This window comes from Sus scrofa, chromosome 1, assembly GCF_054392235.1.
Source record: "Sus scrofa isolate SSC_HxYL_T2T_F1_AM1 chromosome 1, Sscrofa_HxYL_maternal_Yorkshire_Landrace_v2.0, whole genome shotgun sequence".
In the NCBI taxonomy this organism is placed as follows: Eukaryota; Metazoa; Chordata; class Mammalia; order Artiodactyla; family Suidae; genus Sus; species Sus scrofa.
Genome location: NC_139383.1, coordinates 195,185,989 through 195,213,455, shown reverse-complemented (window position 1 = coordinate 195,213,455; position 27,467 = coordinate 195,185,989). Strand labels below are relative to the sequence as shown.

The 27,467-nt window shown below is 37.3% G+C and overlaps 2 protein-coding genes and 1 long non-coding RNA gene across 8 annotated transcripts in view; 2 read left to right on the top strand and 1 right to left on the bottom strand.

Moving 5' to 3' along the window:
• The window catches only part of LOC110262207 (uncharacterized), a 93,326-nt gene extending 77,853 nt beyond the window's left edge, over window positions 1-15,473 (top strand). For 2 of the 3 annotated variants that reach the window (XR_014819373.1, XR_002346959.2), the window contains 3 exons: window positions 10,588-10,820; window positions 13,331-13,447; window positions 15,386-15,473. This is a non-coding gene — a long non-coding RNA (uncharacterized LOC110262207). Of the gene's footprint in view, window positions 1-10,587; window positions 10,821-13,330; window positions 13,448-15,385 lie in introns of those variants that run through there. The other variant, XR_014819384.1, reaches the window with a different exon arrangement.
• On the bottom strand, window positions 2,037-21,939 carry SOCS4 (suppressor of cytokine signaling 4). 2 transcript variants are annotated; one of them, XM_084975211.1, is made up of 3 exons: window positions 21,638-21,892; window positions 19,827-19,904; window positions 2,037-8,232 (listed from the first exon to the last, which is right to left on the bottom strand). In XM_084975211.1, the coding sequence occupies exon 3, from the start codon at window positions 8,140-8,142 to the stop codon at window positions 6,817-6,819; it is 1,326 nt and encodes a 441-aa protein (XP_084831337.1). In that variant the 5' UTR covers window positions 8,143-8,232; window positions 19,827-19,904; window positions 21,638-21,892; the 3' UTR covers window positions 2,037-6,816.
• A 100-nt stretch (window positions 21,940-22,039) lies between these two features.
• Window positions 22,040-27,467, top strand: part of WDHD1 (WD repeat and HMG-box DNA binding protein 1) — a 78,626-nt gene continuing 73,198 nt past the window's right edge. For 2 of the 3 annotated variants that reach the window (XM_021102265.2, XM_084981471.1), the window contains exons 1-2: window positions 22,040-22,089; window positions 22,298-22,390. In XM_021102265.2, coding sequence (XP_020957924.1) covers window positions 22,314-22,390 — 77 coding nt within the window. In that variant the 5' untranslated portion in view covers window positions 22,040-22,089; window positions 22,298-22,313. The remainder of the gene's footprint in view (window positions 22,090-22,297; window positions 22,391-27,467) is intronic. The other variant, XM_021102266.2, reaches the window with a different exon arrangement.

Genomic DNA, 27,467 nt, shown 5'->3' with positions numbered 1-27,467 from the left:
CATACGGGAAGGGGAAGACAAAAAAAATTTTGTTTATAAATAGCTTGACAAATTGATACTAACTACAGAAACAACGGATGTCTTTGTAGATTTTTCTCATTTAGTATTGTCCTTACTTTTTTTTTTTTGCCACGCCTGGCATGTGGAAGTTCCTGGGCCAGGGGTAGAACCTGCTGAGCCAGAGCAGCGACCTAAGCAGCAGCATTGACAATGCCGGTTCCTTAACCCGCTGCTACGCGGAGAGTCTCACTCCACTTGTCCACTTTCGAATATACCTTTAAATACCTACTCTGTCACACCCAAAAGATGATTGACACGTGGCCCCACCATCAAGGAACCTGCTAGCTAGCTGGTAATGAAGATTACCAGCTATATATAGCTATGTGGTATATATATATATAGCTATGTGGTAATAATTTTGCATAACTATGGGCAAAACACATATAAAACGTACATGTATTTTACATGTAAAAATTACAAGTATGCGATATTTTTACAACTTTTTGCTTCTTTGCGTAAGATGTTGAAGGGACATTTTACTGTAAATTTCTTTTCTTTTCTTTTTTTTTTTTTTTTTTTTTGTCTTTTTGCCTTTTCTAGGGCGGCTCCCGCGGCATGTGGAGGTTCCCAGGCTAGGGGTCGAATCGGAGCTGTAGCCGCCGGCCTACACCACAGCTACAGCAATGCGGGGGCCTATACCACAGCCATAGCAATGCGGGATCCGAGCCGCGTCCGCAACCTACACCACAGCTCATGGCAACGCCGGATCATTAACCCACTTGGCAAGGCGGGCAAGGCCAGGGACCAAACCAGCAACCTCATGGTTCCTAGTCTGATTCGTTAACCACTGCACCTGGAAGGGAACTCCTACTGTAAATTTCTTTTTTTTTCTTTTTGTCTTTTTGCCATTTCTTGGGCTTTTCTTTTTGCCATTTCTTGGGCCGCTCCCACGGCATATGGAGGTTCCCAGGCTAGGGGTCGAATCGGAGCTGTAGCCACCGGCCTACACCAGAGCCACAGCAACGCGGGATTCGAGCCGCATCTGCAACCTACACCACAGCTCACGGCAACGCCGGATCATTAACCCACTGAGCAAGGGCAGGGACCGAACCCGCAACCTCATGGTTCCTAGTCTGATTCGTTAACCACTGCGCCACAATGGGAACTCCTTCTTTTGATTCTTAAATGTTGCACAAAAAAAATTCATCACTGTCTTTTGGTCGAAAAAATTTTGTGTCCACATTGAGTGCTTCACTCACCTCATTCTAGTCCTGGTCATGTGTATCAGAGTGAGCAACAGCCTCCAGCTCTTCCTATGTTCCCAGTCAATAACTGAGCATGGTGGAAGTTCCAGAGCTATGCAGCTCTGTCTCATGTGGCCTTCTACAGGCAACCTCTCTCTACTGGGAACTAAATCCCCACCTAGCTTTTTTAGAACTGCACTGCCCTCCCTACCCAGTGTTTCCTTTCAGAGATGTCAGATCTGCAATGTGAGATGAAGACTTCCCACCTTCTCCTCCTCTCTTCCCTTTTTTCTTAATAGGTGTGCACCCCCCCCCAATAAATTTCTTGCACATTCAGTCACATCCTGGCATCTGCTTCTGGAGGACCCAAAATGAGACACTAAAAACTTAAAGGAAAATGTGTAACAGATTTAAAATTTTCTATTATCAGATCTAAGTTGAATGTGTCAGGTAAAGAAAGAAATGTGGGTTTTTTTGGAGTTCCTCTCGTGGCTCAGTGGTTAATGAACCTGACTAGCTTCCATGAGGACACAGGTTCAATCCCTGGCCTTGCTCAGTGGGTTAAGGATCCAGCGTCTCCACCAACTGTGGTGTAGGTTGCAGACACGTCTCGGATCCTGCGTTGCTGTGGTGCAGGCCAGTGGCTACAGCTCTGATTTGACCCATAGCCTGGGAACCTCCTTAGGTCGAGGGTGTGGCCCTAAAAGGACAAAAGACAAAAGACAAAAAAAAAAAAAGAAAAGAAAGAAAAAATGTGTGTGTGTGTTTTAAACAAACTACAAAGACTTTGGATTTTATATATGAAGTTTTAATAAGAAATGAAAACTTATTCAGATCAATTTATTTGAACTCACATCCAAGAAACATTCAACTTCAGCATTAGAATAAAAATGGAAACATTTACTTCTTTTTGGGTAAGGGGTGGATCACACAAGCCTGACTGATGAGTACTAATAGCTTTGTGAAGTTACTACTTCAACTCTGTATGTTCAGGTGTTTATCAAGTTCATACTTGGTTTATACTAAATTTATCCAATTCTAGCAAACTCAGCATAATTTAAGTATATCTCCTTAAGTTTTACACTCTCGAGTCTGAAAGCTTAAATTATAACCACAACAAAAGTGATTATCTTTGCTTCCTGTAAATGTAATCAACTTTTAAAATAACTTAGGCAAACATCAATTTTACACAAACCTTATTAAAGATAGGAGGAAATTGAAACCGTTCATCTAATTGCAGAGTTTAAACCATAAATTCAAATTGTACCATTATCTTTATTATCAAATCAAGTCAAGAAAGCCTATTAACAGACTAAAAGTGAATGCGAATCTGCAGCGTCCACTAAGGGGATACTTTGAAAACCTATCATCACATTAGTACTTAACAGCTGGACAGAAATTATTTTCAAGTATGCTCCAATGGTCACCTCTTAACTGAAGAATTAACCTTCAGGAAGTCAAGTGACAAGTATTATTATCTATATTTTATGTGCTAGGAAATAAGAGTAAAGAAAGATTTAGGATTGAGTAATCTATTCAAAATGTAAAAGTAATTCACAAAGATTGGCTTTATTTGAAGAGAGGATTCCCTTTTCATTGGGTTATATCCATTAGTTTTCAGTTCTACTTAAAAGCCAAACCATTTCCAAAAGTTATCTCCATTTTATGTCCAATATTTTAATGTGTTAGAATAGTATAGACAGACTCTTGTACTGCTGGTCATATCCAGCAGGCCATTAAAAAAGGAAAACTTCTTGTGCTTTCTGTTTATTCTTTAGAAATAAAAAAGGATGTAAAACTGATTATTAAAACTGAGATTGTAGATTTTTTTTTCTAAACTAGAAACAATAATCTTGACTTAAAAATCTTTTATTCATTTGGGCATTAAATTACCTAGCACACAGTCTATTTTACATTTAAACACTGTTTCCCTTGTGTTGTCTCCAGGAATGTTATACAATTAAGTCTACTTCCTGTGAAATTTGCTCTCCCCAAATCAATATATAACCTTTTTGACTCTGATTAGAGCTAAAAGTGACAAAAAAGATTTTTTAATGAAAACTAAGAGTATATTTATGAGTTAGGTCTCAAGGTTTTTGTTTCATAGGAAGGAAGTTCTCTATTACATGGATCTATAAAATGATCCAAACTTCAGCAAGACAGGAAGCTGATAGCTTGATTTATCTTAATGGCTTTGGCTCATGAATAAATGATAATGGTTTGTGTTTTTCTTATAAAAAGAAATGGAATTTGTATAATATGATTCCTATTTGCCACATTTGCTCTACTTTTTTTTTTTGAAGGATTTCTAATTACTTAGACATTCTTTATATTATTTATACTAAGAAAGTCAAAACTTTAATTGAAAGCCATTTTTTGACCACAGTTTGCCATTAGCTGAAGTTCAGGAAAGAATACAGGTCTGATCACCAAATCAATAAATCTAGCCACAGGCTGACTAAAAGCTTCCTTTAATCCTCTTCCTATTAGGTCTTCCTTTAAATTAAACCATTCCCTCTATGAATTATTTAAGTGAATGGCATGGTTATAGAATTAGATATGATTCTTCATACAAAAATGCTCAAGGAACCTAAAAAAACTCCATTCAGCATGTTTCAAGAATTACAGTATGAATCAAGATGCTGTAGCTTTAAAATAGGGTGTGTATCGGGGGTACTCCTGAAAGCTTCAGAGAGAAATAGAAAAGTCAAGTTTATTTCCTGGTTAGTGCAGAATGAATCCCAAAGTGCATTTAAGTGTCTGGTCCAGACTAGCTATTAGCGATTAAGTAGTTCCCTTTCACTGTCAAGTGTTTCCCCCTGAGGTAATGCCTAAATTCTTAATTTTAATATTTTATCTCGTTTCTTTTAGCCCCATCCTTTCTCACCAATAAGTGCTACACATTTCCACCATGCTGAATGCTTTCTCAACTCCAAAATTTACACTTTTCAATTGCTCACAATGCCCAACTCAGAGTCACAAAATTTATATTTAGATATATATATTCCCACAGTTTCTCTCATAACTTTACTAATTTACTTATACATAATTCCAGTAACATTTCTTAATAAGTTTCTGAATACTGAATGCTCTTCCAAATGTATCCTCAAAAGTCACCAAGAAAGGCTTATTAACATTTCTAAATTTCAATCCATTCATGCTTTAAAAAGTTAATTTATTATTACTCTCCTTTTTCCTTCATGGTAAACAATTCCCTTCCCAATTCTTATATTTCTACTTTCCAGATTTCTTTTCACTGTGGCAAATACCAAAGGAAAAATACAGACTGTTTCAGAGCAAATGAATCTCTTTCCTGCTCTCATTTATTAGATCATCTACTTCAAGGCTATATAAATGGCAGTACTTGAAAATGTTAACAGCTACCAATACCTTGAAGTTGAAAAAATAAGACAGTGAGAGAAAATATATCACAAGCAACCAGTGTGAATATATGAAAAGCTACTTAGATCTTGATTTTCATATAAACACTAATTTTTACCATTATAAAAGACAACATAATTATATTTCATTTATCTTTATAAAATTATCTTTTAACAGAATAGTCATTACCTAGTCATCCCTTAGGTTTTTCTGTACTGATAGAAAGTTATTTTTAAAAGAAAAATATTTAAAACAATATTGTTTCATAGAAACAGAAAGTCTCAATATCAAATTCTGATAAAAAACTATAATCATGGGTAGAGTCTTACCATACTATTAATTTTCTTTCACCAAAGGTGGATATTTAGGAAGCGTTATATTGGTAAATAAGAGAAGCTTCTCAGTGATCTACAAAAGCGCCACAATAAAGATGAGGTAGTTTGAGACTTTCCCACTTTTGTAAAAGGGAAATACCATTTTTAGAAGGGATTCTTATCTTGACATTGGTGTTGATATCCTGAGCCTCATCACTGCTAAGAGAGGTGCCATTTTAGTAGCTAACCCTCACTGGAACCAAGACAATCTTGAGATCACTGAGGAAAAAAATGCTAGACGATATTGGTAACAGGTTTTCTTGTTTTTATGATAACGGCTGAAGATGTATTTTGAAGTAATTATTTTAAAATGCCACCTTTATGTTAACAGCAAAACTGCAGGAAAGGGAAATGCTACTTCAACATAAAAGCAATGAGACTTAAGAACATCTATTCTAACTTGGAAATTTGAATCAAATTTCATTTAATCCAGATAGAAGCAGCTCTCTATCACAGCTAAACTAGTATCAAGAAATCAATTACTATGGTATTAGAAATGCCAATTTGTACAAAGGGGTAGACAACTCACCAGAAGAAACAACTGTCAGGATATTTATTATTCATTAACTCTTTAAAAAAGAAAAGTTGGATAGGCTATCATTCCATCTATCTTATATACTGGGATGATGTTTCTCAAAATACTTCCCTGTTCTTGGGATGGTAAATTTAAAGTATTATGCCTGGTGTGCAGTATTGTTCAGTATGGCATAAGCCACATAGCTTTCAAAATGTTTTCCTTTTTTGAAAGCCATACTAAAGACATGCTAATTCTGAAAACAGGAATAATTATTTGAAACCTGAAGATCAAAAACAATATTAAGCTTCCTGAATACTGAGCTCCATGTTTACTTCCTGAATCTTTATTCAAACTCAATTTAAAATAATGAAAAACTACTTGGGTCTCTTTGGTTACCAATGGAAATTTGTGGCTGTTTATATACTGTGGCATCTCTCCAAAGTAATGGGCTTAGTTTCTAAAAAAGGGCTGAGCAGAAGCAACAATTCATAATACAGAAAAACCCTAGTTGCTTTATTACTTTAGTAACTACTAGTTACTAATAGTGCTATCATTATTTTTAAAGTTTCCAGTGAAAGAGGAATAATAGTTATGTTCTCAAGATGGTAACTCTTCTAGGTTTGAGAGAAAGACCTATTCAGGCAATAGCAAATGACCATGCTGCATTATAGAATAAGTTCACCTCCAAAACATCATGTCCTTATTTGATTCTCACCGACCTGATTAATCAAATTTAGTAATCCTGCTTTAGTTAACATTTAAAATGAAAACACATCAAATTTGATTTTAAGCCATTTTGTAAACTTTTAACATCCCTATGAGTAAATTACAAGTCAATTACATTAGTATGGATTGTAAATTACAACACACTCAGCTTCACTGAAGAACTTTAGAACAACTCTGAAAAGGGTGAGGTTAACAAAGCATTTTATATGCAAGAAAGGACACAATTATCTTTAAAGAAAAGTATAAATTACAGATTATTCAGCTGTGTTTGCAATGTCTACCAAATTTCAAATAGGTAGGATCATATGCAAGCTACAATTAAGAAAAAAATTAAGTATACAATCTACATGGTAAAAACAAAAGCCAAACACCTGGTCAAAAATATCCAATAACTCCTAATGTGTAACCTTAAACAATTATTGTATCCTAAGAAAAATAAACTGATCTGGAAATGAAATTTAGGGCAGAAGTTTATTCTGGATTTCATCTGCCCTTGTAGAAAAATTCAAAATGGCATAATAAAAATATTAAATGAAGATATGTATATAATCATTTCCATGTTCCTACCCTTTTCCTAGCATTGTTGTTCTGGTGCATCAATCCTGAGTACTCTAACTTTTGATTTATAATGATATTCCTTCAGATATAATTTCATGGAAGAAGGAATTGGAAGGGCATCAATGCCGTCATAAGTTGTACAGTTACAAATAACTGTTCTACATATATGCTGCAGGGAAAAGGGGAAAGTCCGAATTAAAGGAGTGGATAAAAGTGGTTCAAAGAACATACAAGCACTCGGGTCCTTATAATGCTCTAGGAGCCCAGTAATGTCAGGAGAATGGAAGACACAAGGATCATGAGCGTCAAAGCTAAAGTTGTGATTCCACTGTTCAATTCTAGCATGAAGAGAACGACTATAGCGTCTAAAACTAACGGAGAATAAATAGTCTTCCTGTGCCGAGTCTCGCAGTAAAAAGGTACCCTCTGGTTTTCCTTCTAGTAGAGCTTCAGCTGCATATTTATCCATAACGCCCCAGTAGCATGGATTGTTATTGATCTGAAGGAGGTCTGGTACAAGACAGTGAACATAATCAATCTGAGTATGGTACTTGGGAGGTGTTTCTAGCTGCAGGATTTCTTCATCCATTTCCCACTTGGGTTTGTTTCTTTTCCTGGAACTTGTGCAAAGTGTTATAATTTCATCATCTGAATCCATATCACTATCTTCTATACTGTTATTTGAAGCCAGGTTTATCATAGAGCCTGTCCCAGGACTACCTCTATCTGAAGGACTGTTAGTGGTTATGACACAAGGCTGAACATCCGTATGTGAGAAACAGTTGACCTCTTCTTCCATGTTTCTTTGCTGTTTTAGTTGACCATCCCTCAATTCACTCTGAGACAAGTCTGTGCTTACCCATTCATCTGACTTGGGGCTTAGAGGAGCAGTGTGTCGTTTGATAAAATGCCACCTAAAGGCTAAATCTGATCGAGGTGGGAAAGGACACTTATCTAACATGAGTTCACTGATATGAATTTTTCTTTTTGATGGAAGCCCTGAAGAGTGCCGACTACTACAATTCTTTATTGGAAAACACTGCCCCACGGCATCTTGCAGTTTCTGTTTAAGAGATCGGCCTAAAAACCTGTGGCCACAGGAATGATCTAAATCCAACTCAATAGATGAACAGCTGTGCTTCCTTTCTTGGCTCCTTAGAGGAACTTCAGTTTTCTCTATAGCATTCACTGTTTCAGCATCTGAACAACTTTCACTCTTTTTTGACCAAGATAACTTCTTTCCACTCCATACATAACCATCCTTTCTGTCAGCACTTCGACTTCGACTAGTTTTGGGCCTTACATCTACATTTTTACTATTATTCTCACTATTTTCCGCCATTTTAACAAACTGTCCAAATTCCAGTGTTACGAATACAGCTTTTTCAGTTTTTCCAGTAGGATATTTCTTCTGGATGCTTTCTGGATGTATCTAAGGAAAAAAAATCATTAATCATTTGTCATTAACATTGTATAGTTTATATAATTAAGCCCTGATTAGATGTAAGATGAGAAGATGAAAAAGTACTGGAAATGTTGGAAGGCAGTTCCAAGGTATTTGGTTCCCACTTAAATAAACTACTTTACCATATGCTAATAACTTCATAGTGCCATAGAGCCAAGAAACTGAGTGTCTTTCCAATAGCTAATTTTCGATGTGGAGCAAAAACTAAGCCTACCCTCTGAGCCAAAATATGTCTGAAATATGAAAAATTTCTGGTTTTGAGGTGCCTCTTATGCCAATCTCTCCTCCTCTTTTTTTTTTTTTTTTTTTTAATTTCACAGCAGACCAGGGAATTCTTTATAAGAGTTAGTGACAAACCATTACCTTTCTTCTGTTTTCTTTCCTATTGACTGAAAAATATGAACAGTTACATTAAGAAAGCTGTTAAGAATTTATTAAATAAAATCACCAGGGAATAGTAGGAAGGTCATGCAAGAATTCTCAATGCTACTTCGTCAATTCATTTCAATAACTGGTCAAGTTTACTGTCAGTCTAGGTAGTTTTCAGAAAATTTGCAACTGGATAAAAATTTGTTATTTTATATATAAGTTGGCTAGATATACTAGAATTTATAATGTAAAATACTGAGTTTTATTAATTTGATTGTAGACAGAAACTAACTATTCTTAGCTAGAAAAAGATTTAAGGCCAGAACTGGGGTTGGGGAGTAATTCTATAATTTCAAGTATTTTACAAATGCAAGTTGAATTTTGTGATTGTTTGTGACAATCAGCTGCACTTAACATTCTGACTATGATTAAACTTCTGATTATGTTAGAGGAACATTAATAATCCCAACAGTCAAATAAATGTTTAGAGCTACTTGAATCCATTTTCAAATCTGTAGGGTTTGAAACAAGCATCTGCAGTGGCAAATATGACTGAGAAGTACTTAAAAGTGTGAACAAATGACACAGGCTTGCCATATAAAGTACCCCATTTCTAAACACTAAATAGCATCTGGTGATTATACTTATTGTTTTGATTTAATGAGCTCACTGGTACATAATCATTTAAAATCCACAAGGAAAAATATTTTAAAATCTAATTTTGAAAGAAACACCATCAGTTAGTATACCAAAATTATATTCAACAGCATGCTTTGGTTGTTCATTGACTAAATTCCAACTGAACAAAAATAAACAGGCAGACGCCACAAAGTAGGCTGTAGAATATGAAGAGTCATTGATCAGAAGAGACAGTTGGTACTAAAAACTTACATTTATATTTTTTAAAATAAAAAAATTTAAAAGGAGCCCCAAGCAGATTTTTTTGGTTAACATTCCATACTTTCAACTTCTTAATTCAGCATAATATAAAAAAATATCATCTAAAGTTTGAAATGCCTAGTGCTTTTACTTATTTTCAAAATATCAGGAGTTCCCATCGTGGCACAATGGGTTAGGAATCCAACTGCAGGGGCTCAGGTTGCTGTGGAGATTCGGGTTTGATCCCTGGCCCTGTGCAGTGGATTAAAGGATTCAGCATTTCCACAGCTGCAACGCAGATGGAGTCCTTGGCTTAGAGTTCCCATTGTGGCTCAGTGGTAATGAATTCAACTAGGATCCATGAGGACACAGGTTCAATCCCTGGCCTTACTCAGGGGGTTAAGGATCTGGTGTTGCTGTGAGCTGTGGTGTAGGTTGCAGACATGGCTAGGATCCTGCATTGCTGTGGTCGTGGTGTAGGTCTGCAGCTGCAGCTGCAGCTGCAATTCGACCCCTACCTGGGAACTTCCATATGCTTCAGGTGTGGCCGTAAAACTAAAAAAAAATATATATATATATATATGTATGTTTTTATATATATGTTTATATATATGTATGTTTATATGATGTGTTTATATATATGTTTATATGTTTATATATATGTTTATATATATATGTTTATATATATATATATATATAAATGGCAGTTTATTAACTCTACGATTAACTTTACTCCACTGGCTGTGAGGTCTCTCATCTTCCTTCATTTCTGCATTAGAGATAACTAAGCCCTCTACTTCTGCTCTTAATGACATTCCCACCTTTACCAGGGTCTTCTTCCATTGTTCTATCTGCCTTCAAAAACAACTAGAACGCCTATAAACTCTTTTAGTGATTCCGATGCTTTAGTTATAACAGCTGTTTTCCATGTTAAATTTTTTAATGAGTAGTATAACTTGATTTCCCCTCAAAAAGAAAATACTTCTGTTTTTTTTCTAATTGTTAAAGAAAGAAAGATCTGATTTAAAATAAAAATGGCTAAGTGAAAATCTTTTTATTCCACCCTTCTCTCAGAAGTCAGCCCCAAAGGAAAATGAGAAATAAAAACATAAATTTGATCTTCAGTGAAACTAGCAGATATCTACAACCTGAGTCACAAAATACAAGGACAGAAAATGAACAGAGGAGCAATGACTGACTCAGCAGTGGAGAGATGGGAGACACCCGGCACAGAGGCAACATGGATGAGAAACAAGCCAACAGAGCAGGCAAAGTCCAGGACCCTGAGGCACCAGATGCTACAGAAAGTATGAATGGAGAAAATGGGGAGATAGGTTGAAAATTTGCCAAGTGCAGCTAGATCTCTCTGGCTTTTACTCTCATACTTAGAGGAGATGAGATATTTATTATTTGGAGAAAATGAACCAGTGAGGCTCAGGGACTTTGGAAACCATACATAGTGAGGATAGAGGGGAGGCCTGGAACTAAAATCTGAGGGAAAACTCCCTGCTCCCTTCTTCCATCTAGCTTCCAGAACTCTAGCAGCTAGACTTATACCTCCTAATAGGAGATTGGAAGATATTTTGCTGGAGAAATACAATGGCCAAAGAGAAGAGATCTATAGATGCTGATTACTAGAAATCCTCCAATAAAAAGCTGGAGGGCCAACCAAGCATTCTGTGAAGCTCATCCATTCATTAGCCCTGCCTACTTATGCACTGCTTTCAGGCAGCATTATTGCACATCATGTGTTAGAAGAAAGCTTCTAATATAAACAGTGACTAAAACAAAGAACTCAGAAAACGGTAACCATGAAAGAAGCAAGAAATAAAACAGATTTCTTCCAAGTTAAGAGGAGACATACCAATCAATGAGTAAGATGAGGGACAATCAGAGAATAAGAAAAATTTGGAAATTAAAACCATGACTGCAGAAATAAAATATTCAACAGGAAAGTTGGAGGTTAAGTTGAAGAAATAATAGGAAAGAGGAAAAAATGACAGAGAAGAAAATTAGAGAAGAAAATTAGAAGATCATTACAGACATTTCATAGAAAACAAGAAAATGGAGGAGGAAATTATAAACCAAACTGTATTAGAAAATTTCCCAGAACTGAAGGACATGGGTCTCCCCAGAGGAGTACCATGAGTGTCCAGCACCAGGGAAAATACACAAAGTTACAGTATTCTAAAATTTTAGAACCCTAGAGATAAAGAGGCAATACCAAAGTCTTCTTATTCTTACCTTATGGGAAACAATACTGTACTGTACTGCTTATACATTTGTTAAGGTAGATCTCATGTTAAGTGTTCAATCAATCAATTTATGTATGTAACCCAGCCAAAAAAATAAAAATAAAAGCTACTTGAGGGAAAAAAGTCACAAAGGACCCTAAATAAAACAGCATCTGTCTTCTCAACAGTAAGTAACATTGGAAGCTAGAGGATAGTTTCCAACCTTGAAGAGACAACTAGCCTAATGATCAAACAGGATAAAGACATTTTTAGATGTGCAAAGCATCAAGAATTTTACCTCATATTTCATATTGCAGGATGTACTCTACTAAAATTAGGATGTAAACCCCAAACAAAAAGCATAATGTAGGAAACAAGACATTTAACAGAGGAGAGAGTGAATGTGAATACCTCAATGATTAAGAAGGGAGGTTTCCAGACAAAAGGGTGTCTGGAACTGCTAGAGAGCAAAAAACTAGTCCATATAACCACACAAGGACATAAGGCTCTTTGTATAGCAAGTAATGGAAAGAAAGGAAGGAGACTAAAAGAGAGGTAAATCCTCATCTATCATAAGAGAAACTCAACCAATAATGTCTAATAATTGATGTATTGAGAGAGAAGTACATGATTTAGAAATGTGAAGGTCCTGCTGTGGCTCAGCGTTAATAAATACGACTAATATCTGTAAGGATGCAGGTTCGATCCCTGGCCCTGCTCAGTGGGTTAAGGATCTGGTGTTACTGTGTGTGAGCTGTGGTGTGGGTCAGAGATGCGGCTCAGATCTAGTGTTGCTGTGGCTATGGTGTAGGTCAGCAGCTGCAGCTCTGATTTGACCTCTAGCCTAGGAATTAACATATGCTATGGGTGTGGCCTTAAGAACAAAAAAGAAATGTGAAAACAAACATCAGAAAAATAGTTAAAATTTTTGAAAATAAATGCCTCTGAGATGGGTAGGAGAAGACTGCGGCATTTCTTAGCTTATCTAAGCTTTTCGGCTAAATTTAATTTCAATGTAGGTACATATATCACCTTGATGAACATAAACAAAAATAACAGTACTTTATACTCACTATGAAAAATTCAAACTTAAAGTTATAAAGAAAAAAGTAAAACCTGTCCATCATCCTGCAACCCAGCAGCAACCGCTTTAACAGTTTCAGTATCTCTATACATGCATATGAGGAGGATTCAGTTCCAGAGCACAATGATGGCAGGCAGTAGATTTATGGTTTGAGTCCAGTTTATTTAGTACTAGCCATGTGACTTTGAAACTTCAATTTCTTCACCTGTAAAATGGAGATACTGATGCTATCTATTTCACTAGGCTATTGGGAATTAAATGAAATAATGTATGTGAAGGAGGCAGCTCAGATTCTAAATGTAGCAAGTATGCAATAAATGTTAATATGTTTCTCTTTCTTAAAAAAAGAAACAGATATTACGTACGTTGTTTCATTAATGCACCTAAGCCAGTTTTTTAAAAACTGAAGTATAGTTGATTCATAACATGGTGTTAGTTTCAGGTATACAGCACAGTGATTCAGTTATATTTATCTTCTTCTGCTTTTCTTCCCTTACAGGTTAAGCCAATTTTACAGAAATAGATCATAATTGAAGAAATCACAAATACCTTGGTGGTATTTATGAGCAAATATAATTTTCAAGATGATAACTAATGTTTCAAAGAAAAAAAAAGGGTAAATATGCCAGATATAGCTGAAACTCAACAGACCATGAAGCTATAGAACAATCTGACATTTTCCCTCAGAGAACTAATTTCCAGCATTACTCTATATAAATTTACATGCTAACATAACAGATTTACTTTGGAAAGGCTTACCAACTTGTACCTAATAGGTGCAAATCAATCAAATTATCTTTGGTTTTAGGTTAATCTTACATGTGCTAATTTTGCAGGTGTCCATAAAATAAAGCAAAAAATACCAATACCCTAGATAAATTTTCCATATATTTACCTGTACTTAAAGTTAATACATAGAAGATCTTCTCCTGACTGGTTATATTTTGGTATCTGAGACCTAGAGCCTTCTATAAATTTTATACAGCCATTTGTTTGCTAGAAAACTGAGTTCATGCTTCAGAAGTCCCACTCGCAGCAGTGACAATGCTGGATTCTTAACCCACTGAACCATAGGGGAACTCCCAGAAGTCCTTCTTTTATAAATTCATTTGGCAAAAAAATATATTTGGTAAAATACACCATACCATACCATATCGATATAAAGGCCAGAATGTCATTTAATGTTGTAATCTTCAAAGTAGGAAGAAATTTAATTCCTATTTATACTTGTCTAAAAATTAGAATAATTAAAATTTATTAATATTGAATATATGGTTGACGATGCTCCCTTAACTTACTGTCAGATGGCTACTTGTCTGGGAGGTGCTGTTCCTGAAGGAAGAGAGGGAGCTCCAAAGAGCTGAGGAAGAATTCCCTGGTGGTGCAGAGGGTTAAGGATCTGGAGTTACCACTGCTGTGGTGAGGGTTCAATCCCTGGCCCTGGAAATTCCACGTGCCACGTTCGAGGCCAAAAACAAAAACAAAAAAAGTGAACGCACACACACACACACACAAAGCTGAGGACTTGATGGCAACCCTCTCCATGTCTTTGTTCACTTACGTTGCTGGACTATACTGGTGGATTACATTATTTAATGTAAGAGAATCTTTACAATGCTTTGCAAATAGACATGATAATGGAAATTTTATAACATAAGGTCTGCTAGTCATTTCAGGCAAAGTACTTAAGTTGCTGAACATTTAAGAAATTTTTAAGTTGTGCATTTTTCTTTTACAAAATGACAAGTGTTCTAAATTTGATGACCTTTACTGGGATAATAGGTAGCTCTGAGGAGCTGCTTAGCAAATACTTTAAGAAGGCAAAACAAAACATTTATCTGGTCACTTCATGGTTTAGGTAACATTTTAATTACTGAGAAAGTAACTGCTTAAAAAAGCATGCGATGGAGAGATATTTTTAGAAAAAAGATGTTCAGAATTTCCTTTACTATTACATGATTTTGTTATAAAAATGCATCATGCACCTAAACTCTCACATGGAAAAAGGTTTTTTAATCCCTTCTACAAGTTCTATTAAAACAAAGTTCACAAAATTAAAAAATTCAATCACACTGATCTCAATAAAAGTAACATTAATTTTTTGGGGGAGAAAATTATTTATTTTTCAAGACTAAAAAAGGATTTTTTAAAAGTGTTTTTGGTGTCTTTGGGATTCAGTCACTGGAATTTTACATATTAAGGAGCCAGTAGATTAAATTATTAGAAAGATTTTATTCATAATTAAGGAAAAGAGAGTGAAGACTTTAGGCTTAATCCATGGTAGGTGGGCATAAGTGTTCACTTTGGCAGAAGACACACTATTCACAGACCTATAAGGTACAAATATATAAATAAATAATGGCATTTTATTTTTGTTTACTGATTTAAAGATTGGCATTGATTTTCACAGTGTAGTCTCTTCTAATATTTCTGAACCTCCAATTGCTATGTAGTTTCTTAGGCTTTATTTGAAACTATCGAAAAAATGTACTTTGTGAATAAACTGTCTTTGAATTACTTGGCCTCAAAACATATTCACTGGTTTGTATTTCAGGAACACAGAACTGGTGGAGCCTTTCCCTAGGGCCAAGGATAATCTACTAGTTAAAATGGAAATAAAATTGAATTGATTAAAAAAAAAAGTGCTTTGGTGTCTTGCCTATCCATGTAAAATCTGAATGTTAAAAGAAAAAGTGTATGGTTCTGAATCTGAATGAATCCTTTCAAATATCCTATCATTAACTGTTGGAATTTTATACAAACTTTGTAGAAATGAAATAAATAGAAGACAAGTTAGAAAATGAAAAGAAAGTGGCTTTATTGCCATTTTTATGTAGTATAGAAATCAAAGATGATACTTTGAAAGGTGTTGACAAATCAACAATCTTTGTTAGCAACTGCAAAGATGCTTTTTTTTTTTTTTAAAAGATGGTGAAAGAATCACTTGGGGGAAGGTTGCTTTGACTCTTGATTCAATAATTAATTTTTTATGAAGGCATCTAAGTTACAATGTTCTGGGGAGTACACAGTTACATTTATTATTATTTCTTAATGAGCAAGAAGCAAGTTTATATATAAAAAGCCTTTCTCAAGAAATCAAGTTCCCAGATTAACTAGCCATTAGATCCCAGGTTCTACAATCAATTGCACTGACTGTGATTAAGGAATGAACATTCAATGTGACCATAAGCTAACAACAGATTTAAATAATTCTCTTGGCTGGCAAGGTGATTTTAATTCAAGATTTCCATAGAAAACTGTTTTTTTTTTTTTTTTTTTTTTTTTTTTTTTTTTTTTTTTTTTTTTTTGCTATTCCTCTCAATTCTCTCTCTCATTCTCATCTTCCTACCACATTCTTACCTGAAATCAAGCTCATGATTCTTTCCTGCTTCTTCTCTCGGTTTTCTTTCTTTTTTTTTTTTTTTGTCTTTTGTCTTTTTGTTGTTGTTGTTGTTGCTATTTCTTGGGCCGCTCCCGCGGCATATGGAGGTTCCCAGGCTAGGGGTTGAATCGGAGCTGTAGCCACCGGCCTACGCCAGAGCCACAGCAACGCGGGATCCGAGCCGCGTCTGCAACCTACACCACAGCTCACGGCAACGCCGGATCCTTAACCCACTGAGCAAGGGCAGGGATCGAACCCTCAACCTCATGGTTCCTAGTCGGATTCGTTAACCACTGCGCCACGACGGGAACTCCAGAAAACTGTTTTAAAGCCAGTAATTAAATAGTTAAACTTCATTTATCCATAAATTTCATTTGTATTTTCTATGATGTTGGATAACAAAGCATTATCGTAATGTATTAATTATTCATTGAATTATTATGTCTTACAATGCTGATGTTGATGTCTGAGAACAGAATTCATATAAATATCAAATTAAAATAAATTTGATGTTATAAATAATAATTTACTATACTACATAAAGAAATCACAAATAAATTATTATTCTGGTAGTAATTTAACCCTAGGAATTTCCTTATCAAATCTATGATTCCAAAGTTTACCTGCCATTATGTGTCCCAAACCCCTTGAACACATTCTGATCAAAGTCCATGATATTTAAATTGGATTCTGTGGGATATAGACTTTGATATTTCATCATAGCCTAATACTTGAGTTGGATTCTATGGAAACAGAGTCCATAAATGGAATATTCTGGATAGTACATGACAGATAAATTCTTTGGAATGTTAATGAAAAAAATATGAAAAATCATTTGTTCAAATGAGAAAAATCTCTGAAATTTTAAAGTGTTTTTTCCTCATTACAAAAGCAATACAGGTTCATTTTCCAGTAAATATTATATTTTACTTTATTTTATCTTTTTTCTTTTGAGGGCCGCCCCCTGGGGCATGTGGAGGTTTCCAGGCTAGGGGTCTAATTGGAGTTACAGCTGCCAGCCTACACCACAGCCACAGCAATGCCAGATCCGAGCCACATCTGTGACCTACATCACAGCTCACACAAGGCCAGATCTTTAACCCACTGAGCAAGGCCAGGGATTTAACCTGCAACCTCATGGTTCCTAGTCGGATTTGTTTCCGCTGCACAATGACCGGAACTCTACAGTAAATATTTCCATTTCCTTTTTCATGCCACCAAGCTATGGTTCATGGGATGTAACTGGATTTATTTAAAACAACACACACACACAGATTAGCACCATTACACCTTTCCTTCTCTTCAAACTTTCTCTACTTAACTTTCCTAGTTATAGTTTGCTTATGCCAGTGTCCTCCAATCTGAAATCTTGTGGACACTTAGTACTAAAAAATGTTAATACATAGAGGTTTCCTTGTCAAACAAGTTTGGGAATCACTTTCCCTCTGAACGATTACAATGCACATTTAGCAAAAGGTTCCAAGAGGTTCTTCAGTTAGGAAACCTGCTTAAGCCACAGTTTCCTAGATTTAACTCATCATAAATCCTTTTTGTGGAACAAACTGTGGGAGAAAAATTAATCTTGAGCTAACATTAAAATAGGTATATATTCCCTGAGCATGCTAGCTAAAGATAAAGAGAAATGCCTAGGACCTGTCACTTGAGAAAGGTTAATCCAGAGTGAAGAGGGAACAGAAAACTAAGAGCAGGCACTACAAACTTCTAAAAGTGAAAAAACCTTAACAGAATCTTAGAAACCAGAATATTTAAGATATTCAACTATAACTCTTTAGAGAATAAATTATATCATACGGATGTATTTTTTTCCTTTCAATGTGTAATTTTTAAATTATAAAAACAATATGTGCTCATTTAAAAATATATGGAATATTCAGAAAAGTTCAAAAAGGAAGGAAAAACTATAATTTGATTACCTCGAGGCAATCAATTTAGACACTTTGGCCAATTTCCTTGCAGTCTTTCTTCCTATGAGAGCAATTTAGCCTAAAGAGAAAAAAATTTTTTTTTTTTTGGTCTTTTTGCTATTTCTTTGGGCCGCTCCTGCAGCACATGGAGGTTCCCAGGCTAGGGGTCAAATAGGAGCTGTAGCCACTGGCCTACGCCAGAGCCACAGCAACGCGAGATCCGAGCCGCATCTGCGGTCTACACCACAGCTCACGGCAATGCCGAATCCTTAATCCACTGAGCAAGGGCAGGGACCGAACCCGCAACCTCATGGTTCCTAGTCGGATTCGTTAACCACTGCGCCACGACGGGAACTCCCTAAAGAGAAAATTTTTAAGTGTTAAAGATGCATAAAAAAACCTAACAATCTAGTTTTTCACTATATCATACTTAAAAATGAAGCATGGTACAAAGGAGATAGCATGGGTTGCTCTATCATCAAACACGATCTAAAATTTAGACTGTCACTTACAAGCGCTCTCTCCTGATTTTTAAAATCTCATTTAAGCTTCAGTGTTCACACTGATAAATCTGGATAATGCTAGCTGCCCCAAATTTTTACTGCCAGGATTAACATGTATGAAAATAGCATACATTGAGCTTAATGAAAATACTTATTACTGTATTCTCTGAACCTTCTATGAAGAAGCTAGTTTCTAAAAAACGAGGTGGGAAAAGTTGCAAAATTACGGAATAAGAATGGGAGGAAACAAAGACCACATATAAGGCTAGAAAATCTGCACAAAAAAAATCTCAAAGACCTGAGGCTGAGGATGCTTCAGCATTTCTGAAATCATAAAGCACTTTATATTACTCTTGATACTGAACATGTTCTTTTTAAAGAGTTTTTAAGCTTTAAAATCTTAAAAAATATTATGGATGTAAATAACAAACTTAATTATAAAAAATTTGTTTCTTGCAAGCTAACTTAGTAAATAAATAGATTTCAACAAACAGTAGGTGAGGTTTTTTTTTAAACTAATGACAGATTATTCTTTTCATTGCTTTGTAATAATTATGTATGCTTACACTTAAACTTGGGTAACAAGTTTTACCTACAAACTAGTATAAAGTTACTCTAACTTAGATTATAACTGTCTTGCTGTGGTAAGGATCCACTGGCAGTGTAACAACACAAGAGTCATATACCTGCTGTCTTTAGCCAGGGGAACTAGGTAGGCTAGGAGTAGGACTTTCACTGTACTCCCTTTTATACCTTAAGAAGTTTATACATGTGCAAGTATTATTTACGTCCAAAATAAACAGACTGGGAAGTTTCAGGATACTTGCAGAGATATAAAAATCTTCAGATTTCTAAACTGCCTTCAATGTTCTTTTTCCAATACTCCGTTCTTCTCAGTTTTGTTATTACTCTCTTCTGGCCTTATATTTCAGAGGATTAATAATTTCTACATCAAACAATATTTTATTAAAAAGGCATTTAAAAAACTCTTTCCATAAGGCAATAATGACATGCCTCTTCGATAAACTAAGATTACAGGATATTTTTATTTATACAGAGAACACTTACTGCCATAAGTAAAATGGTAATATATTCATGCCTTCTCACCCTATTGTCCTTGAGAACAGCAATATTTGTGAGCCTACGGGTGGTATGAACAGTCACAACAGAGCAAAGCTAACTAACCTTCACTGCAATTGAAGCTGCGACCTTGGCATCATTCTCAGTGAGTTCATTCAGCTACTCACTCCTATGAGACATGCACTGTTAATGATAAATAAGTCCATTTGGAAAAAATTGACAATCACATCAATGACAGAGAGCTACACTGGTTTCTTTTTAAAGAGCTATATTAAATAACCAGGCAATTTTGCTAAGATATGTTATATACATTTCATTACCACACTACTGTCTTGTACATATTGTTTGAATGTCTGTTTCCCTCAACAAGATGATGAATTCACTGAAGACATTAAAATCTGTCTTTTAAAAATTTTTACTGGATAATGATTCCAACAACTCCATTTTAAATGAAACCGTTAAATGCCCACCCAAAATACCTCATTAATAACACATGACAATTACTTTTATTCATGCATGAGTATCTACTATATACTTTATCAATTCTATAAAGGTAACCTACATTTTAGAGAAGAAACTGACATTCCAAAAAAGTAAAGAAGCATATATTCAAGGTCATTTCTAAAGCTCAAGATCATTGAACGTGTGTGTTAATTTCCATACCTGTGAAATTTGTTAAACCTATGAATAAAACAGCTCGGTTGCTAAGGCAGAGTGAAAGCAATGTGGACACCATTCATAATTTTAAAGTCACATGGTGTTACAGATTTTATAGTTAGGGCATTTTATAGCTATAACTTTAGTTCCAAATATGCAGATTCTGCTTATGCTTAGCTCTGAAAAGCACTACACTGACATTTCATGAAGATTTACTGGACATACTATCAGAGTTCGCCTTGAACCCCTAGTCTATCTGATGATATTGACTCGGATTAAAAAAAATTAGATCTAAAATCAGTCTATCTAGACAACGAATGATCTCCAAATAAAATTAACTCACTCGGAAAAAATAATCTCAGAATATCTTTTGCTCTTGTGGGAAATCAACAATAGGTTGGTTATTTTTCCACAAACCCCAAGTTCTTTTTCAGCCAATCACTCTTCATCTTCATTCATATGTCAAACCTCAGTGTCTGGCAAGCCTACTTGGAGCCCTAGTACTCAAAACAACACCTTTCACAATGCCGCCTCATTAAGAACAATACCACGGTTTGTCTAAATGTGCGTTTGCAACTTTTCCCAAAGGAACTAGACTGAAAAACAATGGGAAAAATCTCTACAATAGAAAAACGTTCCACTTACGTCATAAACAACGTCCGATTGAGACCAGAAGGTGGGTACCACACAAAAATGTCATTGTGAAGGTTTTCATCAAAGACTGGTTTCCCAACATGGAGAACGTGAAGACACAAGGACAGCATAAACTGAATGGCCAAGAGCTTAGCAAAGACCGCAAGGATCGAACCAAGTATTCAACAAAATACTCTAGTTCCAGTGCTGCTGCTGCTGCTTTTTTTTTTAATCTGAAAATGAACTTCAGTGAACTTTAGGAAGGGTCTGAATACGGAAACCTGAGTTTCTTTTTAAGGGATGCATATGAAATGTCCTAAAGAATAAGCATTAATGTACATGCCAGACCTCCAGGAACCATGAACTGAGATTAACTCTTCTCTCTTTTATCTATATAGAAATGACAAGGTGAAGGAGCGAAGAATGCCAAGATTGAAGGCTAGAGAAGGATCTCGCCTACCTCTTCTCCAAAGAACATGCCCAAAGATCTCGTTCCCTAGCCGGGTCGCAAGGAGGGGCTGGACCCATTAAGGGACCGGGATATGGTTGCCTGTGAGAAGCGCTTAGCAAGTAGAAGCAGACCCCGACGGGCACTGCCAGGCAGCAATCACCCTTCCCCCTCTCACCTCTCGGAGTGCAGTTTAACTAGGGCTGTCCGAGTAACTGCCGCCATCAGCACCGCCATCACTCTGGGTGCTCGCTGAGGGGGAGGAGTGAGGCCCACCCACTCCAGCACCTCCTGTAGGTCCTAGAAGGCGGATGCCGGTCTGCAAGCCTCTATCCCTCGGCGCTGGGTTCTCATCTTCGATATCGCCGTCACTGCCTCCACCCGCTCTCCCAGCGATGCCACCACTTCCGTATTCGGCTCCCTCCCTTTCTTCCTCACTCCCCCAGCAACCGGCTTTTTCCCAGGCGGCCGGCGCGCCGCTGACGCCACCGCTCGGCGACCTGGGTCCAGACCCGCGCTGGGCGTGGGCGGACTGGCGCAGGCGCCGTATGCGATCACGCCAAGCGCGGGAAGCGGCCCTGAGCGCGCTGGCTTCTGGCTTTTCACAGTCGCAGGGGTCCGGTCTGCTGGGTGAGTTTTCCTCCCTGCAGTCAGCGTCCGTGCGGCCCATGGAGGAGAAGCGTGTCTTTTTCTTGGCTTAGTGTCTTACAAGCCTCTCCTGTATCCTGTTTCTGCCCCTCGGGTGGGGGAAAAGGGGCTGCCGAGGTGTGTCCGGGAGGAGACTAACCTCTCTTCTTGCCGCTTTAAAATAACACTAGCTTTTATAAAACATTTTCAGGTAGGTAAAGGAAAAGATGCCTGCCACACAGAAGCCTATGAGATATGGACACACAGAGGGACACACAGATGTCTGTTTTGATGATTCTGGGAGGTAAGGCACTTTGAGAAGCAAAAGGAACGTTTCAGGTGTGATTTATTAGAACAGTTATTCTTATATGTCCTGTTAGCTGTCTGCCTAAAATTATTCGGATAGAAATAAGGTTGAAATCTAAAATGGCACATATATTTCCTCATATTTACTGTTTCATTCAGACCGTGGTAATTCAGTGTATCAAGAAAGTTAAGGAGCGTGAAATCTTACTTCCAGAGGAGTTGGAAGGGTGTGAGCTTTTCCCCACATTAACCCTTTGTTCACGTCCCCTGAGCATCTCACACTATTATTATTAATAATAGTTCTTTTGCTAGATCAGTAGCTGCTTGTTTGTCAAATTTAGTGGCCCTTTCTGTCTTCGGGATATTTTATCCTTCCTTGCCTTTTATGATGCCCTTTCCCGTTCTAAATTGTATTTAACTTTCAAACAGCTTTTTTTTTCCTCTTATTTCTTCAGCTTGGTTCCTAAGTGGTGATATTGTCGCAGGGTTATTCTAGTCCCTGTAGAGGGAAATAATCAATAAATGGCCTATACTAGGAATAGAAAAGAGTTTTATTTGAGCCAAGCTGAGGGCTGTAGCCCAGGAGACACAGATTAAAGCACTTAAATTGTGTTCTATCAGACTGCACAATGAGGGAGGCTTATAACAGCGAATACTGCAAAGTTACGTAAGTTGTTTGTGAAGAGTTATAACTGCAGCTGGTGAGAATTAAGGGTGCTTGTTAAGTAAGGGTTACTTGTTCAGTATGGTTGCATAGTTATAAGGGGAGACCTTGATACCATAGAATTGCAGCTGGCAACTGCTAGCATATTGTTTTGAGAACGGTTGGTGGTATCCTAGGGTACAATATAGTTCAGAAAATTCAGGTTCTCAGTAATGCAGGAATGTGTCTAAAACCACAGTGGCCACCTAGCTCCGTTTTGAATACTTGAACTGCAGTTACTCCATTTTGATATTTTAATGAATTCTTCTCCTTAGTGGTTAAAGCCAATGAACAGCCTATGTTTGACAGTCCATAAGACAGGCTGTTCTAGTTAGGATAAAGTTTTAAGTTAAATCATGTATAAGCCAGATGATTTCCCCATACCTCACTGTGAGAATTTCTTCCATCATCCATTTTATTTTTCTAAATCCCGTTCCTATGCAGTACTGTCTAATTGTGTGACTTCTGCTATTCCTCCTATGTTGATTCATTCACTAAAAAAAAATTTGCATGTCTACTCCAGTGGGGGCTAGAGATACAATAGCCTAAAGCATAATCTTTTCCCTTAAGATCTTTGTAGATTGAAAGAGTACAAATCAGTTGCAAAAATAAGTGTATATTTAGCATATATGAGGGGAAGTTGATTTAGTTTGAGGCAGGGAAAGCCTCTCTGAGGAAGTGTTTCTTTTTTTTCTTTTTTTCTTTTTTTTTTTTTTTTTTTTTTTTGGTCTTTTTAGGGCTATGCCCATGGCATATGGAGGTTCCCAGGCTAGGGGTTGAATTGGAGCTGTAGCTGCTGGCCTATGCCACAGCCCACAGCAACGCCGATCCTTAACCCACTGAGCAAGGCCAGGGATCAAACCTGCGTTCTTATGAATACTAGTCGGATTTCGTTAACTGCTGAGTCACAACAGGAACTCCTGAGGAAGTGTTTCTTGAGATGAGATTGGAAGATTAAGGGGGCATTAAGAAGTATGAAGAGATGGGTGGTGGGGGCAGTGGGGTCGTGATGAAGTGTAGAGAGTGATGCAGAGATTGATGGGAGATGAATTTGTGAAGGTAGGAAATGGACATCTTATCCAAGGCCTTTAGGACTTTATTAAGGAATTTTGTTTTTATTCCTAAAAGCAGTAGGAAGGTATTAAAGATTTGAAGCAGACAGATGTAACCAGTCATGTTTTTGAGCATATACATGGAGGACGAATTGGAAAAGGGGTAGGAGTGGATGCAGAGAGCCCATTTGAAGGTATCTATTACTCCTTTTGTTGAGTGTGTTGGAAGTTTGGACTCCGGTAGACATGGATATGGAGAAAAGAGGATACATTCAGGAAATACTAAACAGGTAAAATCAACAGAATAGATCACATATTAGGGATGAAAGAGAGGGAGGTGTCTGGGATAACGTCTGTATTTCTGAATGCTTCTGGAGAAATAATTGGCCTTTTGCAGATATCCAGTGTATTTGGAGAGGAGCCTTTTTCAGAGGTAGAACAGGGGGTGGAGATTATGAGTTTGCATTTGGACATAGTATAGGATGTCTTTGAGAAATCCAACTAGAAATGTAGACAGTTGGATAAATGCATGTAAAGCTCAGAGAAGAAATGTGAGCCAGAAATAGAGATCTACATCTTTAGCTGATACCTCCCGGAATTCAGGATTTGAGGTCCTGGCTGGATATCTAAATGTGGCAGTTGTCAGTATATAGATGATATTTAATGCTGTGAACTTGGATGAAATCTGCTAGGGAGGGGAATGAATGTCGTTAAGAAAAAATTCAAGGGCCAAGCCCTGGGCACTCCAAAATATTTAGAGATCAAGTAGGAGGAGAAGGAGAATCTAGCTAAAGAGAATAATAAGGGATGGCTAGAAAAGTAGGAAACCAAGAGACAAGAATGATAGCAGTAAGCCATATAGGAGTTCCTGTTGTGGCTCAGCAGATTCAGAACCTGACTAGTATCCATGAGGATGCGGGTTTGATCCCTGGCCTTGCTTAGTGGGTTAAGGATCCTGTGTTGCTGCAAGCGGTGGTGTAGGTAGCAGACATGGCTCAGATCCTGCGTTGCTGTGGCTGTGATGTAGGCCAGCAGCTGCAGCTCCCATTCGATCCCTAGCCCAGAATTTCCATATGCCTCAGGTGTGGCCCTAAAAGAAATAAACCAAAAAAAAAAAAAAAAAAAAAAAGCCAAATAAAGTATTTTAAGGAGGAGTAAGTAATAGACTGGCAAATGTTGTTGGTAGGTAAGTTGAGGGCTGAGAATTCCCCATTAAATATAGTAATATGGGAGCTATGGATGATCTTGAACTTTTTTTTTTCAATGAAGTGGTAAGAATAAAAGCCTTGTTGCAGTGGATTCAGGAGAATGGAAAGGGAGGAATTGGAGCTTTTAAAGATAACACTCAAAAGAATGAGGGTGGTCGGGTAGGAATGTGGGGTCAGGAAAGGTGGTTTTTGTTTTATTTTTCATTCTTTGTCTTTTTACAGCCACACATGTGGTGCATGGAAGTTCCCTTGCTAGGGGTTGAATCGGAGCTGCAGCTGTGGGTCCATGCCACAGCCATAGCAATGCCAGATCCAAGTTGCATCTGCAACCTACACCCCAGCTTGTGGCAACACTGGATCCTGAGAGAGGCCGGTGATCAAACCCTCATCTTCACGGAAGCTATTGGGTTCTCAATCCACTGAGCCACAATGGGAACTCCAGTTTTTGTTTTAAGTGAAATTAGGGCATATGTATCAGTGGTGATAATCTAACAGAGGGATAAGCTGATGTTAGAGTAAAAGAGGGAGGATTTCTAGAGTGATGTTCTTGAGTAGGTGAAAGGGGCTATTTATAGTACAAGTGGAGAGATTGGCCAAAGATAGGAGTATGGTCAGTTTTATAAATAGAGGGAAGGAGTGCCTGGGAGGGATGGGGAGAACATGTGGACCATTTCTATACATTGCTTCTGTTTTCTTAGTGAAATAGGAGGTAAAGTCATTAGTTGAGAGTGGGCATGAGGTAGAGGTTTGAAGAAAGGAGAGAGATGAGATAGTTTATAGAGGGAAAATTGAATGGAATAGGGAAGTGTAATTGGGTTGCAGGGTAGAACTAAAGGCCTAGTTCAAATTAGTGATTATAAATTTAAAATGAGGAGTTCCCATCGTGGCTCAGTGGTTAACGAGCCCAACTAGTATCCATGAAGATGCAGGTTCGATCCCTGATCTTGCTCAGTGGGTTGGGGATCTGGCGTTGCTGTGAGCTGTGGTGTAGGTTTAAGACACGGCTTGGATCTGGCATTGCTGTGTCTGGTGTAGGCCGGTGGCTACAGCTCCGATTTGACCCCTAGCCTGGGAACCTCCATATGCCTCGGGTGCGGCCCTAAAAGACAAAAATAAATAAATAAATAAATAAATAAATAAATAAAACCTTAAAGTGAGACCAAATAACCCGGTTAAGTGCTTTTTCAGCCATATTTAGCTCTGTAAGTACAAATTTATTAATAGGTAGAGAGTTGGATTTAACCAGGGTTGGGGTTTGCCAGGTAAATATGACAAAGTGAAGAAGTTCCAGAAGTTTGAGGGTGATGCAGAGGAGTAACTTTAATGACAGACTGTGGAATCTAAACCTGATTAGAAGGGATGTGATAATTTGAAGGGAGTGAGAGGAAGTAAAAAGGTAGTTTCAATAAATTGTCAATCCTAATAGAATTTTAAAAATTATTAGATTTAGGATATTAAGGGCATAAAATGAAAGGGCAAGTAATTAGGATGATCGAAGCTGAGATTATGAGGCAGTTGTAACTGTTGGTAAAGACAAAAATCTAGGCTGTGACCACAGGTGTCTGAGGTGGGGTGGAGGACAGAATTGAGAATCAGAAGATTTCATCTACATGAATATTAAAAATACCAAGAATTGGGAGTTCCCGTCGTGGCGCAGTGGTTAACAAATCCAACTAGGAACCATGAGGTTGTGGGTTCAATCTCTGCCCTTGCTCAGTGGGTTAACGATCTGGCGTTGCTATGAGCTGTGGTGTAGATTGCAGACGCGGCTCGGATCCCGAGTTGCTGTGGCTCTGGCATAGGTCGGTGGCTCCGATTGGACCCCTAGCCTGGGAATCTCCACATGCCACGGGAGCGGCCCAAGAAATAGCAAAAAGACAAAAAAAAAAAAAACCAAAAAAAAAAACAAACCAAGAATTATGATAGGAATAGTGTTATTAGCGAGAGAATTACAATGAGCCCTGGGCAAACATCCTAAGAGAATTAGGGGCATTTCTCTTTCTGAATCTGGAGGTGGTCTGGTGGCAGTTTTATATTTTTTTCACTTTTTTTAAGGGAGAGTAGGGTGTGGCAATAGAATGGAAATGGTAATGAAGTGCAGTAAAGGCCCAG